The sequence below is a fragment of the Hippopotamus amphibius genome, chromosome 11 (genome assembly GCF_030028045.1).
Source record: "Hippopotamus amphibius kiboko isolate mHipAmp2 chromosome 11, mHipAmp2.hap2, whole genome shotgun sequence".
Lineage (NCBI taxonomy): Eukaryota > Metazoa > Chordata > Mammalia > Artiodactyla > Hippopotamidae > Hippopotamus > Hippopotamus amphibius.
This window is the reverse complement of record NC_080196.1, coordinates 73,595,026-73,610,552: the sequence shown is the minus strand read 5'-3', so window position 1 is coordinate 73,610,552 and position 15,527 is coordinate 73,595,026. Positions and strand designations below refer to the sequence as shown.

Below are 15,527 nucleotides of genomic sequence, written 5' to 3'. Positions count from 1 at the left end.
TTTGACAAAGTAAATAATTCTTTGTTATCATCCTGATGAAAAGACAACACATGAGAAATTGCACAAATGCAACCCAAACAATGAAAACCAATGTTATTATAAACCTACCTACTTAAATATAAAGTACACCCATATGAATTTGGGTGATTTTCATGGATTGATGATATTAGCCATGTAAATTTAAAACTTATCATTCCATCTATGTTAAAATAGAAGAATCTAATATGTCTCCTTTTCAAACATCTAGGGAATTAATGAGATCAAAACTTGTGGAGGGAAGAGAAAGATTCAGAAAAAGTAAAGCAAAATGAATTCCATAATTGTATGTAAAGAAGCAAGCTATAGCAGCCAGAAAGAACTGCACCTCTAGGTACATTCACTGTTTCTATGCTAACAGTATAAGTTTATGCTAACATATTTTATACAGCTATTAAAATAACCCAATCATGCCTTATGGTCTACATAAGGAGAAAGGATAACAATCACACAAAATTAGGAATACTGAAATCCTCTTGTAATTACTTTTAATAATGGTTCATTTTATGTATGTTTTCATATTTTTGACATAATCTCTAAAATAAAAACTATCATAGAAACAAACACCAAAATAATTAACTTTTTCCAGTCATACAAAATGTTTGTAAATGCTCAGAAAATATAATTTTCATTTGAAGAGCTATATAAATCATGCAAATTCAATGATCCACCTGGAACAGCGTGAAAGATCTTACCGAACTAATTCGTAAGTCTCTCCCAGAAGTGGGTTGAAAGGCTTTCCAGTGCGTTCCCACTGAGAAGCGACAGCAGATACAGCAAATGCAGCTACACACTGTGAGACAGAGCATTAAGAGAAGTTAAAAATAGCCTTGTTGGCTCCTCATGCTTTCAGGAACTGAAATTTTGCTGAAGACAGTAATTCACAAAATGATTTTGAGGAGTTTAATTACTCTGTATTTTTAACATGGCTTAATAAGCAAACTAATAAGTAAATGTGGATGTTCAGAATAAAAATTACTCTGAGTCTCTATAAGTCATTCCCAACTGTGGTTTTTATAACACCCTGCCAGAGCTATAAACTCTCTCAAGGACTTAAAAAACAAAAACTCTGAAATCCTAAATTACTTTTAATTCCTTTAAAATTTCTAAAAAGCACATCACTTTCAGGACAGGGAGAAGAGCTATAACTAAACAAATTGGTATCAAGGCCAATGAGGTTGGCAAAAGCTGCATTACATATATGAAAGGACAGAAAGACTCCCTTTAGAATGCTACTGCTTTGTTGGAAGGAGAACAATGTATCTACTCCACTCTCCCTGTGTCTAGTCCACCCATATACATCACACAAATGCCTTCTCTTCAGAAATAAATTAAAAACATGCAACTCCTTGTTGTCTTTTGTTTTAACCTATATAGTATGTGTATATTTATATACACAGGTAAGCATAAATATACTTATTTATGTGTGTGTATGTATATATTCATTTCTTCTTGGAAACACTGAGGAAGTCTGAAAGAAAGGTTGAAGTGTTTTTCCCTTAACACGTGCCACTTTCTAAAACGAAGACTCAGAAACAGCTCATCCACATCCAGGTTTGGTTTTGGACCACCTTCTGCTTCTCTTGCAATCCTCACTGGTCTTTCCACTAAGACGGCACTCTGACTAGAGAGTGTTGGGGAAGGAACACATACTACACTCCAAACACGCTGACTATGTATCAATAACATTTCCTAACCTCACATTGGATTTAACATGAACTCTGTATATATGTGTTGGGGGCAAGGGGTTGGGGGTGGGGGGGGGGGTGGTGAGCAGTGGCAGAGAAGACTTTCTAAGACTTAAACCTTTACCAGTGCTTGCTTGACACATACCTGCATTCTTTCCACAGGATCAGCAAATGAACTGGCCTTGTGGATGAGGTATGTATGCTCCATATATTCAGTGAGTCGCTGAAGGAAGCTCAAAGGCTCATTAAATATAACTGGCATGGTGATCTTGGAGAGCTCCTATTTAACAAGAAAAGGGAAACTGTGATGTCCAACATACACAGCAAATTTACATGCTGCTGTCTCTACATAATATGTTCCTGGAAAGAAAGTCACAGAAAACAGCAACCCATGAAATTTAATTAGTATCAGTTCAATTTCATAAATCTTCCCAGAGCATCTAATGATGTGGAGTATATTGTTTTAGGCCTCAAAGGAAATACAAAGACTACCCAAACATTCTCCTTGGCTTCGAGGAACTTGCAATCTACTGGTGAGCAGTGAGATGATGACTATTAATAAGTCTGCCTCAGGTCAGAATTAGGAAATGGCATATAAAGGTACCGGAGACACAAAGACCAAAAATCTTCACAGTGGACTGAGGAGCATTTACCATTTTTGTGGATAATTTTTCAAAGGAATTTCAGACTGTTTCTGACTGACAACTGACAGGTTTTCTGAGAAGGCTATTGTGTATTTCACAGAGTAGGTTTTAAATTCTTTCTGCTAGAATGACACAATCACAGTAGACTTCCAAAAATAACTCAATGACTGGGCAGGCGTCCTCTGACCTGAATTGCAACCTTTCAACTCCACTTACCATATGTTGCCAGCAAACAGCAGCACCATGAAATCTTTAAAAAATTCATCAGATAAAAAAAAAAAAAAAAAAAAAAAAAATTCATTAGATAACAAACTTATCTTAGTTTTCTCTGGAATATTCTGCGGATCTTACCAACCTTCCACCTACTATTATTTACCTTTCCCGTGGGAATCGCATCTTTCATGAAGCCTGCTGACTAAAGTCATGATTACGTGCACAATCCCAAGGCACCATCCATGTTGAATGTCACCTGTTTTGGCTCTGACTTTTCCCCCTCTAAACATCCACATTCTTATGGATGTGCAGAATTAAAAATAAAGTAACCTTCATAAAACTACTATCGTAATGCATAAAAAAAGCTCATTCATGATCATAAAATACTGCAGAATGCAGACAGACATGTAGTATCTCAACGTAATGAAAAGAAATGGTAGGTTTATTGCTGCCTCACTAAGAAGACAAAGGAGAACAGGAACACATAAGGAGATAAAGAAAAGAGGGCTTTACTATATATACCCTGAGATCTCAGTAAATGCAGAAATTCACTGCTGGGGCCAAGTCAAGAAAGCTGGGACTGCCAAGGCTTGTCTTAACTGAGGCATCTCAGACTCTCTTTCTCCTACTTAAAAATATCTTCATGGACTTTTTCTTTAAAAAAAAAAAAAAAAGAAAGAAAAGAAAAAGAAAAAAAACTAATAAAGGAATATGTAATTCTCAGTAATGGAAGTAAAAGCATGAAAATGCTCCTCTTCTCAGAGGCAAAGCACCACCAACAGTTTGAGAGACACTGCTGTGTATTTACAGACACATATGTACACATGTGGGTATACAAATATATCTTACTGGATTTTTTTTTAATGCATGGGATCTGCTCTATGTATTGGCTCATTACTTGACTTTTTTTTTTTTTTTTTTGCTGTTCCTGTGTTTGGAGATCTTACACACACATACAGTACATCACTGAGCCCATTAAGTTCTTTGTAATCGCTGTACTGTGCAGTGGTAAGACATCAGAACCAGACTGAGTTCCACTGTGTGCTTTCTCATTTACTAGCTGTGTGACTCTGGCCAAGTTAAACTCTGCCAGCTTCCTTATCAATAACATGGCACTAATACAACAGTGTATATAACATAATCTACTACAAAGCATCGCTGTAGGACTAATATTTGCAAAACTCTTAGACCAGTTCTGGGCACATTAGTAAATGCTATAGGTATTTCTTAAATTTTTGGAAAAAGTCTATATATAGATGTACCATGAACTATTTAATCTTAACTTTTAGAACATGAATAAATATGGCTTTAAAGTAAATTTCTGTAAGTGGGATTTCTGGGTCAAAGTTGTATGGTCATTTAAAATTTTTCAGTTACTACCAAGCTGAAAGCCTTTCCAAAATCCCTTTATCAATTCGTACGCCTACGAATGCTGCTTGGAAGTCAGATTTTCTCTTAAAATCAAAAGGGGGGGGACCACTTCCAATCTGTTCATTCAGTCATGTTCTCTTTCTTTATGCAAACATTTAATTGAAGAATAGTCAAAGGTTGTAATGGTGCTTGGTAGTTCACATATAACTCTAAAATGAAGACTAAAAGACAGAAGTATTAAAAGTAACTATAAACATAACAATCTGTTAATGGATACACAATGTTAAAAGATGTAAATTGTGACACCAAAAACATAAAAGAGCTGGGAGTGTAAAAATGTAGAGGTTTTGTATGTGTTTGAAGTTAATTTGCTATCAGCTTAAAACAGACTGTTATAATTATGTTTCATGTAAGCCTCATGGTATCTACAAGGCAAAAAAACCTATAGTAGATACACAAAATATAAAGAAAAAGGAATTTAAGGATACCAACTACTGAAAATCATCAAAATCACAAAGGAACAGAGCAAGAGGAAAGGAACAAAGGAATTACAAAACAGCTAGAAAACAGTGAACAAAAGAGCAACAGTGAACCCACACCTATCAGTAATTACTTTGAAAGTAAATGGACTAAATTATCCAACCAAAAGACAGAGCAGCTGAATGGATTAAAAACAAAAACACCAAGACCCAACTATGCTGACTACAAGAGATTCACTTCAACTTTAAGGACACACACAGAAAGAAAGTGAGGGGATGTAAAAAGATATTCTATGCAAATGGAAACAAAAAGAAAGCAGGGGTAGTTATACTTATATTAGACAAAACAGATTTTAAGCCAAAGAATGTAACAAGACACAAAGAAGGTCATTTTATAATGTAAAGGGGTCAATTCATCAAGAGGATATAACAATTATAAATATTTACGCACTCAAAACAGGAACACCTAAAAGCAAATATTAACAGATCTTAAAGGAGAAACAGAAAGCAATACAAGAAAAGTAGAGGATTTCAATACTCCACTTGCAACAAACGATAGATCATCCAGACAGAAAATCTTAGTAAGGAAACAACGGGTTTAAACAACACGTTAGACCAAGAGACCTAAGAGATATATACAGAACATTGCATCCAACAGCACTTCTGAAGTGTATATGGAACATTCTCCAGGACAGACTATGTATTAGGCCACAAAACAAGTCAATAAATTTTAAAATACTGAAATTATATCAAGCATCTTTTCTAACCACAATTGTATAAAATTAGAAATAAATTACAAAAAGAAAACTGGGAAATTCACAAATACGTAAAAGCAAACATGCTACTAAATAATCAATACATCAAAGAAGAAATTTAAAAAAATTTTGAGACAAATGCAAATGGAAATACAACATACAAAACTTACGGGATGCAGCAAAAGCAGCTCTAAGAAAGAAGTTCATAGTAATAAAAACTTACACTAAGAAATAAGATCTCAAACAGCCTAACTTTACAGCTCAGGAAACTAGATGTCCAAAGTTATTAAAAGAAGGGTAACAAAGATCAGAGTGGAAAGAAATGAAACAGATTAAAAAGATAAATGAAAGTAAGAGTTTTTTTTTTTAATTGACAAATCTTTAGCTATACTTACCAAGAAAAAAAGAGGACTCAAATAAGTAAAACTATAAATTCAAGAGGAGATACTGTAACTGATACACAAAGGATGGTGAGACTACTATGAACAATTATATGCTAACAAATTGGACAATCCAGAAGAAATGGATACATTCCTAGAAACATACAACCTACCAAAACTGAATCATGAAGAAACAGAAAATCTGAACAGATCAATTACTAGTAAGGAGACTGAAACAGTAATCAAACACCTGCCAAAAAACAGAAGTCCAAGACCAGATGTCTTCACTGGTAAATTCTGCCAGACATTTAAAGAAGAATTAATACGGATTCTTCTTAAACTATTAAAACAAAAACAGAAACAGAAGAGGAGGGAACACTTCCAAACTCTTTTTACAAGGTCAGCGTTATCCTGACACCAAAACCAGACAAAGAAAAGAAAATTATAGGCCAATATCCCTGATAAACATTGATACAAAAGTCAAGAAAATATCAGCAAACTGAACTCAACAATACATTTAAAGGGTCATACACCATGATCAAGTGAGATTTATTTCAGGAAAGCAAGATGGTTCAACACAAGCCAATCAATAAATGTGATATATGACACTAATAAAATGATGATAATCTGAAGAGATGCAGAAAAAGCCTTTAACAAAATTCAACATCTTTTCATGATAAAAATTCTCAACAAAGTAGGTATAGAGGAAACATAATAAAGGCCATATATGACAAGCCCACAGCTAACGCCATACTCAGTAGTGAAAAGCTGAGTATGGTGTTAGCTCTTCCTATAAGATCAGAAATAAAATAAGGATGCCCACTCTCAACACTTTTATTCAACATAGTACTGAAGTTCTAGCCAGAGTAATCATGCAAGAAAAAGAAATAAAACGCATCCAAATCAGGAAGGAAGAAGTAAAATTATCTCTATTTGCAGATGCCATGATATTATATACAGAAAACCCTAAAGACCACCAAAACACCATTAGAACTAATTCATGAATTCAGTAAAGTTGCAGGGTACAAAATCAACATACAAAAATCAGTTGTGTTTCAATTCACCAAAAACAAACTATCAGAAAATTTATGAAAATAATCCCATTTCCAATATCATCAAAAAGAATAAAATACTTAAGAATAAAATTAACCAAGGAGGTGAAAGATCTATACACTGAAAACTGTAAGACGTTAATGAAAGAAACTGCAGAAGACACAAATAGGAAGATATTCTGTACTCATGGATTATAAAAGTTGTTAAAATGTCCACACTACCCAAAGTGATCTAACAATTCAATGCAATCCTTAACAAAATTCCAATGGCATTTTTCACAGATATATAAAAAACAACCCTGAAAACTTGTAGGGAACCACAAATGACCATTAACAGCCAAAGTAACCTTGAGAAAGAAAAACAAAGCTGGAGGCATCCTGCTCCCCGATTTCCAGCTGTAATACAAAGATACAGTAATTGAAACAGTGCAGAATTCGCATAAAAATAGACAAGCAGATGAACGGAACAGAATAGGGAGCCCAGAAATAAATCCATGTATTTATGGTCAGTTTTTGACAAAGGAGCCAAGAATATACAATGGAAACAATCTAGTGTCCATCAATGGATGAATGGATCAGGAAAATGTGTGTGTATGTACACACACACACACACACACACACACACACACACGACTATTACTTGGCCTTACAAAAGAAGAAAATCCTGTCATCTGGGGCAACATGGATGAACCTGGAGGGCCTTATACTAAGTGAAATAAGCCAGACAGACAAAGACAAGCAGTGCGCAGTATCACACATATGTGAACCTTAAAAAAAAAAATGTTGCACTAATAACAACACAGTAGAAAGTCATTGCCAGGGGCTGCAGGGTGGGGAAAAAAGGGAGAAGTTGGTCAAAGGGTATAAATTTTCAGTTATAATATGAATAAGGTCTGAGGAACTACTTGGTGACATGACTGCAATTGATAACACTGTTTTATATAAATGAAATTTGCTAGGAGAGAAGAACTTAAACGTTCTCACCAAACGAAGATACATATATGAGTGGCTGGATATGATAATTAACTCGATGGGGGGGAATCCTTTCACAATGTATACATATATCCAATCATCTTGATGTAGACTTTTAATATTTGTCAATTATACCTCAAAAAACAAAAACAAAAACCCCACAAAGTTCATCTCTTCTAAAGCAACTTGGCTGTATAGAATATGCATACAAAAAGAAAACTGTTCCAAAATATCTTTTAAAAAAATTTTAACTTAGCACCTACTAGGTGCCAGACACTGTTTTAGACACTGGATTAAAAGTCTCATTATAGCCAATGCTGACCTGGAATTCCCAATTCTCTTTCCTTAACTCTTATATCTCCTTCCCAGTAGGATTTCAAAGTCCAATTCAAGTTTCTCCTCAACTATTCCAGTACTCACTGATTTCTTGCCTATTCCAGCTCCTCGAGCACCAGAATCTGTATTGCACAATTTACTATGTGATCACAGATTATACCACCTGCTGCTATGTCAGAGGTACTAATCAGCTTATCTTGCTAACTACACAGTAATTCCTCAGGGAAGGGATAATATACTCCGCCTGCATCCTCATCACCTCAGGGAAAGCAGAGCACATTGCAGGCGCCCCTCCCCCACATGCTCCTGTGTGTTCCCACTGCCCCCTGAGGTTACTCTTATTTGGGCGTTTATCACAATGCACTACACTCTCTTGACTCTTTCACTAGAATACAAACTCCCAGAAGTCAACCCTCTTGTTTAATGATGCACAGTAGTATACATGGCAAAATGTGTACAAAAGTAGGTTACAAAGCAACACAACCAAAAATATTTTAATTTTGTAAAATATATGTTTTATAGACAAATATTAGAAGGTCACAGCACCAAGAAGTCAACAGTGGTTGTCTCTAGGAGTTGGTCGTCCAGGTGATCCTGATGACCCTCTTCACACTTCCCTGCATTCTCTACATGTCCTAAAATGGGCATGTGTTGCTCTTCCACTTAGGGGTAAGACTGACACTATTTAAAAATCGAATACTTTCAGTCTGGCAAAAGGAAAGGACGGGGTTGCTGACAACCCTGCACCACACAAAGTGGACCACCTTACGACATCCACGCTGACGTTACACTAATCACAAAACAGACGAGAGAAGCACGATGGAAAAGGGGGACAACACAACATACTCAGGTTAGTCCAGTCCTGGGTTCCAGGGACAGCAGAGTGAGGTTAAAGGAATGCCTTCTGGACAGGAGGCAGAAAGGTGGCTGCCAGGGCTCAGGGGGTAGGGAGGTGGGCAGTTGTTTCAGGGGTGCAGAGTGTCAGTTCCATGAGTTCTGTGGGTGGATGGTGGTGACGGCAGCATGGTGTGAATGTACAAACGCCACTGAACTGCATGCTTAAAAATGGTTAAAATGGTAAATATTATGTTAAGTGTATTTTACCACAATTGAAAAAAAGAAAAAAGAACAGGCTCTGAGAGCACACGCCCCTTGCTACCTAAGGCTTCTATCACCGTGAGTCCCTCACCTCTCTGCCAAGTAGAGGCTTCATTATGAACCTCACAGGGCCTGTCAGGATTAGATTAAGTAGTTCATACCAAACACTCAGAACAGTGCCAGGCATATGTTCAGTGAGCAATAAACGTTAGCTGTGATCATTATTATTAATAGTGCATTCAAGATTGCCAAGTCCTCCAAGGCTGCGTAGCGGCAAGGCTGCTTCGAAGGCTGGGATACCTCGTCCTGTCACCTGGCAGCCGACCTGCAGAGAAGCCACTCGCTCGGATGGCAGTGTGGCTTGAGTTCCGACCTTAAAATGTGAGGGTGAGGGAACGACATCTGCTCCCCAAGGAGCCCCAGCCAGAAGGCATCGCGCTGTCCCCACCACTGAGGCTGGTTATCCCATCCAATCACCAAGATGACAGGATTCGCCCTGGCCCTTGACGGTATGTGACATTAAGCGATGCTGTTTCTAGCTCCGCTCTCTTGTTTTCCACATTTTGCTGTGTTGTGCACAACAGCAGGGTGAGAGTTATTTTAAAGGAATTTAAAGGATTTATTCACTAAAGGAATGAAGAACTTTACAAATTTACCTGTAAGTTTGATTCTGAACTTTTTTCCCTAAAAAATACTAGAATGGCTATTAAACACTCACTGAAAGAATAAGAGACATGCTGGTGGGGCGGGCGGGTGACAAGGTGTCTGGCGCTTCTGTCATTACGGCAGCTCAGATGGGAATCCAGGCCTAGGGACTTAATCTTTCATCTCGATGGCAATGCTGTATACTTGGCTGTACCCTCACATCATCTCCCTGAGAAAATACGCGAGCAAGAACGGGGCAGTCAGGGGTCTACTAGCCACTGGCTGCTCACCACCAGTTGGCTAGACTTCATATGAGTCAGCAAGTCAGTGAAAGAGTATGGTGTCAACTCTGGAGACTAAGGTACAAAGGACATGGTTTTATCATCCATTCAATAGTAAAAATTATTTTCTAATCATTTGAAAAGCTCTCAAAATTCTAAAAGAGTCTTTAAGTCCAACTTTGTAACCTAGGATAATGTAAACACCTTCCTGCTTCTTTTAGTAACTTGGAACATAAGCATTCAAGGAAATGAAAAGGCATGCTTGTGGCCCAGTTAACAGACAAGGAGTGGAAGGGACAGAAACACAGTACACAGGGAACAGTACACAGATCCAGACGGCCACAAAAACCACCTTGACTGTGCAGAAGAGTCTAACGTGCTATTTGAAACAAAGCAATGGACTTTTAATGTCACTGCCCGTTTTAGTCTGATTATTTTAAAAATAATCATTTAATTATTTTAATTGTTAAAATCTACAGTTCCCTGGATATGTCATGAAAAACTCTGTGATACAAACTATATTTTGTTCCTTTTTGGAAATTCACAGAGACACCATTTTTACTTACACAATACAATGAAGTTTGTTTGGTATTGGATTCTCTACATATTATATACAACTAATTAGTACTGCATATATTTCAATAACAGGAAGAGCAACAATGCATATTATGAAGGTCAGGTTTCAGGAAGAAACATGAGCTAGAACACTGTTATCACTGAGAGTTTCAGTCAGCTGGAAAAATTAAATATTTATGCCAGGCAATTGTACCTTGTGACCCAGCTAAAAGCAAAGTTTAAATTTATCCATGCAAATTAATAGCAACCAATGATGAAGCTGAAGAAACTCTTAACTGCAGTTGCTCATCAGCTGACAAACTAAGAAGAAGAAAAGAGAAGGCTGCTTTGTCACTTAGGCACTACATAAACAAACAAGGCCAAGTTTGATGCCAACTGAAATGGAAAGTATTTTATACGTAACGCCGAGCACTGCAATACCCAACCGTGCAAATATTTGTGACCTGTGTTAGAGAGAGAAGCTCAGCTTAGGTCTTAAGCTAAGTCTGCCGGCGGGCACAGTCCTCACCCAGGTGTGTGATCCAAGTACTAAGTGGGCTTCTAGGCTCTTCACTGATGGGCAGGTACTGGCAGCAGCCTTGGCTCTGTCCCTCGGATGTGCCTTCTGCAACCCAAGGTTGGCACCAGATCCTCCCTCCACAACAGCCCTACCTCCCACAGCCACAGAAGATGTAAAAATGTATCCTTCTTACAGGTAAGGGCCTCAAAAAGGTCAAAGGTCTCCTCCTCATCTTGTGCTACTAGGTCCCCTCCCTCTCCACGAGATGTCTAGCAGCTGTTAGTTTACCATCACATGAGAGGTTCTTGCCATCTGAATACACGGATTATGCCCAAAGCAGTCACATTAAGACCTCGCAAAGACAGCCCTCGGGGACCACTCTGGATAAGCAGTCTAAACAAGCCTGCTGGTCTCACGCCTTTTGCTGCTGGTTACATACCACTGTGCCTCAGCTCTCACAGACCAGCCCCAGAGAACACAACACCCAGAAACAAAGGAACTACGCACAGGAAAGGGGTGTCTGCATGTGAACTAAATGAACCACACTGTGGGCAGCTGGGTGCAACCAGTGGTAAAGACAGGGAGAAAAAGACAAGAAAAGCTTTGAGGGAAGAGATAAACAGACATCCCTTTCCTATTTTTCCTATCCTGTAGTTGAATATTTTCAGAGTTAGGAGGCTGTATGAGTCCTCTTGATGGCCAACCACTAGGTGGGAATGCGGAAGGATAGCTAAAACACTGGCTGGAAGCCTGGACCAGGTCCATGGTCTCCACACTGTATTCACTCAAGGTACCCTGTGACTGTGGGCAGGGATGCTTTAGGGGAACTGAACTGTGCTCACCGTCCACACACAGTCCTACCTGAGAACTGACAGGCCAAGAACACACCTGCATCAGAGGTCACGCTGCAGCTCTTTTCCTACTTCTCCTTTTACTTGGTTGTGGGTAGGGGAAGACACCCCTTACGCCATCCTGAATCTTAGTATAGTAGTCTTGCTCTGACGTGTAAAACCCTTCAGGGCATCAAGCGAAGGAGTTTGGAAATACAGCTATTGTACCAAGGAAGCCTCCTTAAATCAAGGCACTGTTGCTCTGCAGGGGGCCTCCCCAACTTTCCTGTTTCTGTTAAGGCAAAGACCTGACGTGAGAAGCAGGGTCACCTCTCCCATGTTTGGATATTCTGATTTCAGATCATTGTAGAGTGAGGTGGTAGAGATGACAAATCTTGTTTAACTACTTTGCTTCTTCTGCCTCCTATCTCTTAAGTCAGTATTTATAATGTACCAGTTTGGGCAAAGCTCCAAATCTTATCTAGAGCCGTATCTGTCTTATATTTAGAATTCAAGAATGGGGCAGTTGTACCAATGTGTTTATCTGAACCCAAAAATAATATCAGAGTCCTGACAGCGAGCTCACCCAGGATGCGTCTGGTTCTGAAGTCATGTGGCAGGCATTCTGCATCAAGGGATAACTGAATCTGAGGTTTTGAGGGAAAACATTTAAAGCTCACTGTAAGATAAAAGCATTTCATGAAAAAAGATTGTATTGCCAAGATGTGTTTCAGGGAAAATATTCCCATTTTCTCAACTTCTTATCAATATTGCAAGGTATATGTGAATGAAGGACACAGTTACAGGAATTGAAGTTGAGAGTCCTGGGTAAAGCTTCTTGACTCCATTTCCCAGAAACCCAAATGCCCTTGACTCCAAGGGAAGGTAACAAGACCTCCTGCAAGTTAGAATTTTCCAATGTTGTTGCCAATAACGTTGAATGAAGTCCTAGTTGAGTTGTCAACTTATGGATTGTAAAAAATTATCTTTGATGGATAATATATTACCACCTGATTTTTGACATATACTCAGGAAAAGGTCATAGAACCGAACGATATTGTTAGATATTAAAAATACACAGAACTCCTACTCCCATCTGTCTATTAATATAGCAAGGCTTCTTAATCCTTGAATCTATTAAAAAATAAGAACATAATTGTTACTGAAAATCCTGTTTTATTCTAGCCATACGTGATATTCGCTCTCAGATATCTCAACCCAAGTGAAAAAAATCCTTTTTATGCATAACATTTTATCTTTCGTATCTTCATAAATTTTGTAATGTTTGTTATTTTGATCACTCATGTAAGAATAACTTGAAGCTTTGAGTATGAAATTCTTATGGCCATAAAATATAAATTAAATTTTAATTTCAATATGTATTTTTGTGATAGCAAAGTATGACAGGGTAATCAATAAAAGACCTTTGAAGATGAAAAAAATTAGGGTAATATTCTATAGTAAATATAGAATGGAAATAGGAGTTAAAGAAGCAAACAGAACTATAAAGTTTTCAACTCCTGTATTCAAATCTCTATGGAATTTGGGTGCACTGGATACCTTTAAGAACAATACAACATTGTCACTTTAATAACTTGGTATTTATAACATAACAGACCTTCTTTACCCTCTTATAACAATCCAACACTAATATTCCATGACTCCAAGACATTTAGCAGACATGGCCACCTGGGTGCAGGCGCCTACTGAAATTTTGTGCCTGGATGCCTCACTTGCCTCACCCGCCTCACCCTGGTGCCGGCCCTGGTTTCCAAAGTCATTAAGTATGGACACCCATGACCTAACCTCTGGGGGAGTCCTGCTGACAAATCCTAAAGGGAAGGGAGAGAAGAGAAGAAAGAAAACAGGATAAACAGAAGACAATGGGATTATAAGACTAGAGTCCTTTAAAAAAAGGACAATGGGTGTGAGGAAATAAGAACAAAGAATTCAAGCTACTAACCAACATCAGTATTAATTCTGCACTGGGAATCTGTTTGGTAAGTGCTTCAATCACAGAGAGATTTAGGATTGAATTCCAGTTATGTAAAGTATTCATTTCACATAGTATAACCCAACATTTGGTAACATCATCCTCTCCAAAACAGAACTGGAGAAAAAAGGGTGTCATTAGATTTGGAAATTCAAGTCTCTATATTCTTTTTAGAAAAAAGCAAAGCAAAATGTACGTGGCAGTGGAGGATGGAGCGAGGTGAGCCCGGCTGCAGAAGGTGCTGCAGGGCACCGAGGCCCAGGATGGCAGATGCCTGAGACACTGACATTCCTTCCTGATGAAGACGAAGTTATACCTAGACCATACCTGGCAGATAAGTGCCTATCATGAGTTCTTAAAAGCCATGCCTTCATGGATCAATGATACTCTGCTATAAAACTGTGTCATCATAAATGAGGGGCACTGATTTCTGAAAAAGTGGGGACCAGACCCCGGTTGAGTGTAAAACTGGGAGGTTTCCAGCAGGATGCCCACACTCCCCACTCTGATCTCATATGCTCCCCAAGTCAAGAGAGACATCCTAAAAAGCTACAGGTCAATATCAGATTTCCTCTTTTTTTAAGTTTTTAAACTGGATGTGTTCCATTTTATTATTTTTTTTAATTAATTTTATTGAAGTATAGTTGCTTTACAATGTTGTGTGAGTTTCAGGTGTACAGCAAAGTGAATCAGTTATAGATATACATATAGTCACTTTTTTTTTTCAGATTCCTTTCACGTTCTCGGCTACTTTTAAGACTTATTATTATGAAATGAAGAAACTGGGACTGTGAAGGTACGGGAAGAGCCAGTATGGTAAGTCCATGGTTTCTGTAACTGAGATTTACCCACACAGAAAGGATCTGGAGTGAAGCGTTTGGGTTAAGTGTAACAGAATCACAAAAGTGCAATGGGGTGTTTTAAAAAATGCCTTTGCTTTGAAGTTAAGTGTAATAAAATCGATGGCTATTAACATATTTTTTGACCTATTTTCCTTGGTGGGGGGGCGGGGGTGGTAGAAGGAGGCAGATATGAAAGGGGTTGTTACCAAAAATTACTTTAAAAGATTTATTCTGGTGACGCTATTTGCATTTCTCTCTCAAGATTCAATATACTTTAAATTTCAATTATTGCTCACCACTCACCCCTTTGGACTGATTCCACAAGAGGGGAGGCACCACAGCAGTACCCAAAGAACAGTATTTTCAAATGCCAGATAACTGCCTTTCAGTCACATTAATAAATATTCATCTAGAATGTTAGTCTCTCATAAAGCCTCAGCAGAGAACACATTCCCCAAATATCACCTCCCCTGCAGCTCTTTATAATTTTATGCAGAAAGTTCTATAGAGAGAATTTTCAAAACATTCCATGGTGCTCTCTCAACCCAAATAGTACTGCTTTTATTTGCTTTATTTCATTTATGATTCAGCCTATTTGCACGAACAGTTCTGCACCTAAAAATAAAGGTAAAACCATTCTTCTAGAGAAATAGAGTATCTTCCAAAGTACAACAGGTACAAGCCAACGTAACATTATTTCCCGTCTTTTAAAACAATGGTTAGTTTCCATTTAGACAGAATGCTTCCTTTAGACATAAACTAGATGATTATTGGTCACTAGTCTGAACAAATTCATGACACTACCACTAAACCCGACAGCCAGTGAGACACAAGATG

General features: G+C 38.0%; 1 protein-coding gene across 9 annotated transcripts in view; it reads right to left on the bottom strand.

The window, feature by feature from the left end:
• The window catches only part of OSBPL1A (oxysterol binding protein like 1A), a 218,925-nt gene that overhangs the window by 16,150 nt on the left and 187,248 nt on the right, over window positions 1-15,527 (bottom strand). For all 9 annotated transcript variants that reach the window (XR_009047972.1, XM_057698860.1, XM_057698859.1 and 6 more), the window contains 2 exons: window positions 1,870-2,004; window positions 732-829 (listed from right to left, as the gene is read on the bottom strand). Coding sequence is in view for 8 of the 9 variants with exons in the window: in XM_057698860.1 (XP_057554843.1) it covers window positions 732-829; window positions 1,870-2,004 (233 nt within the window). In the remaining variant the exon portion in view is untranslated. The remainder of the gene's footprint in view (window positions 1-731; window positions 830-1,869; window positions 2,005-15,527) is intronic.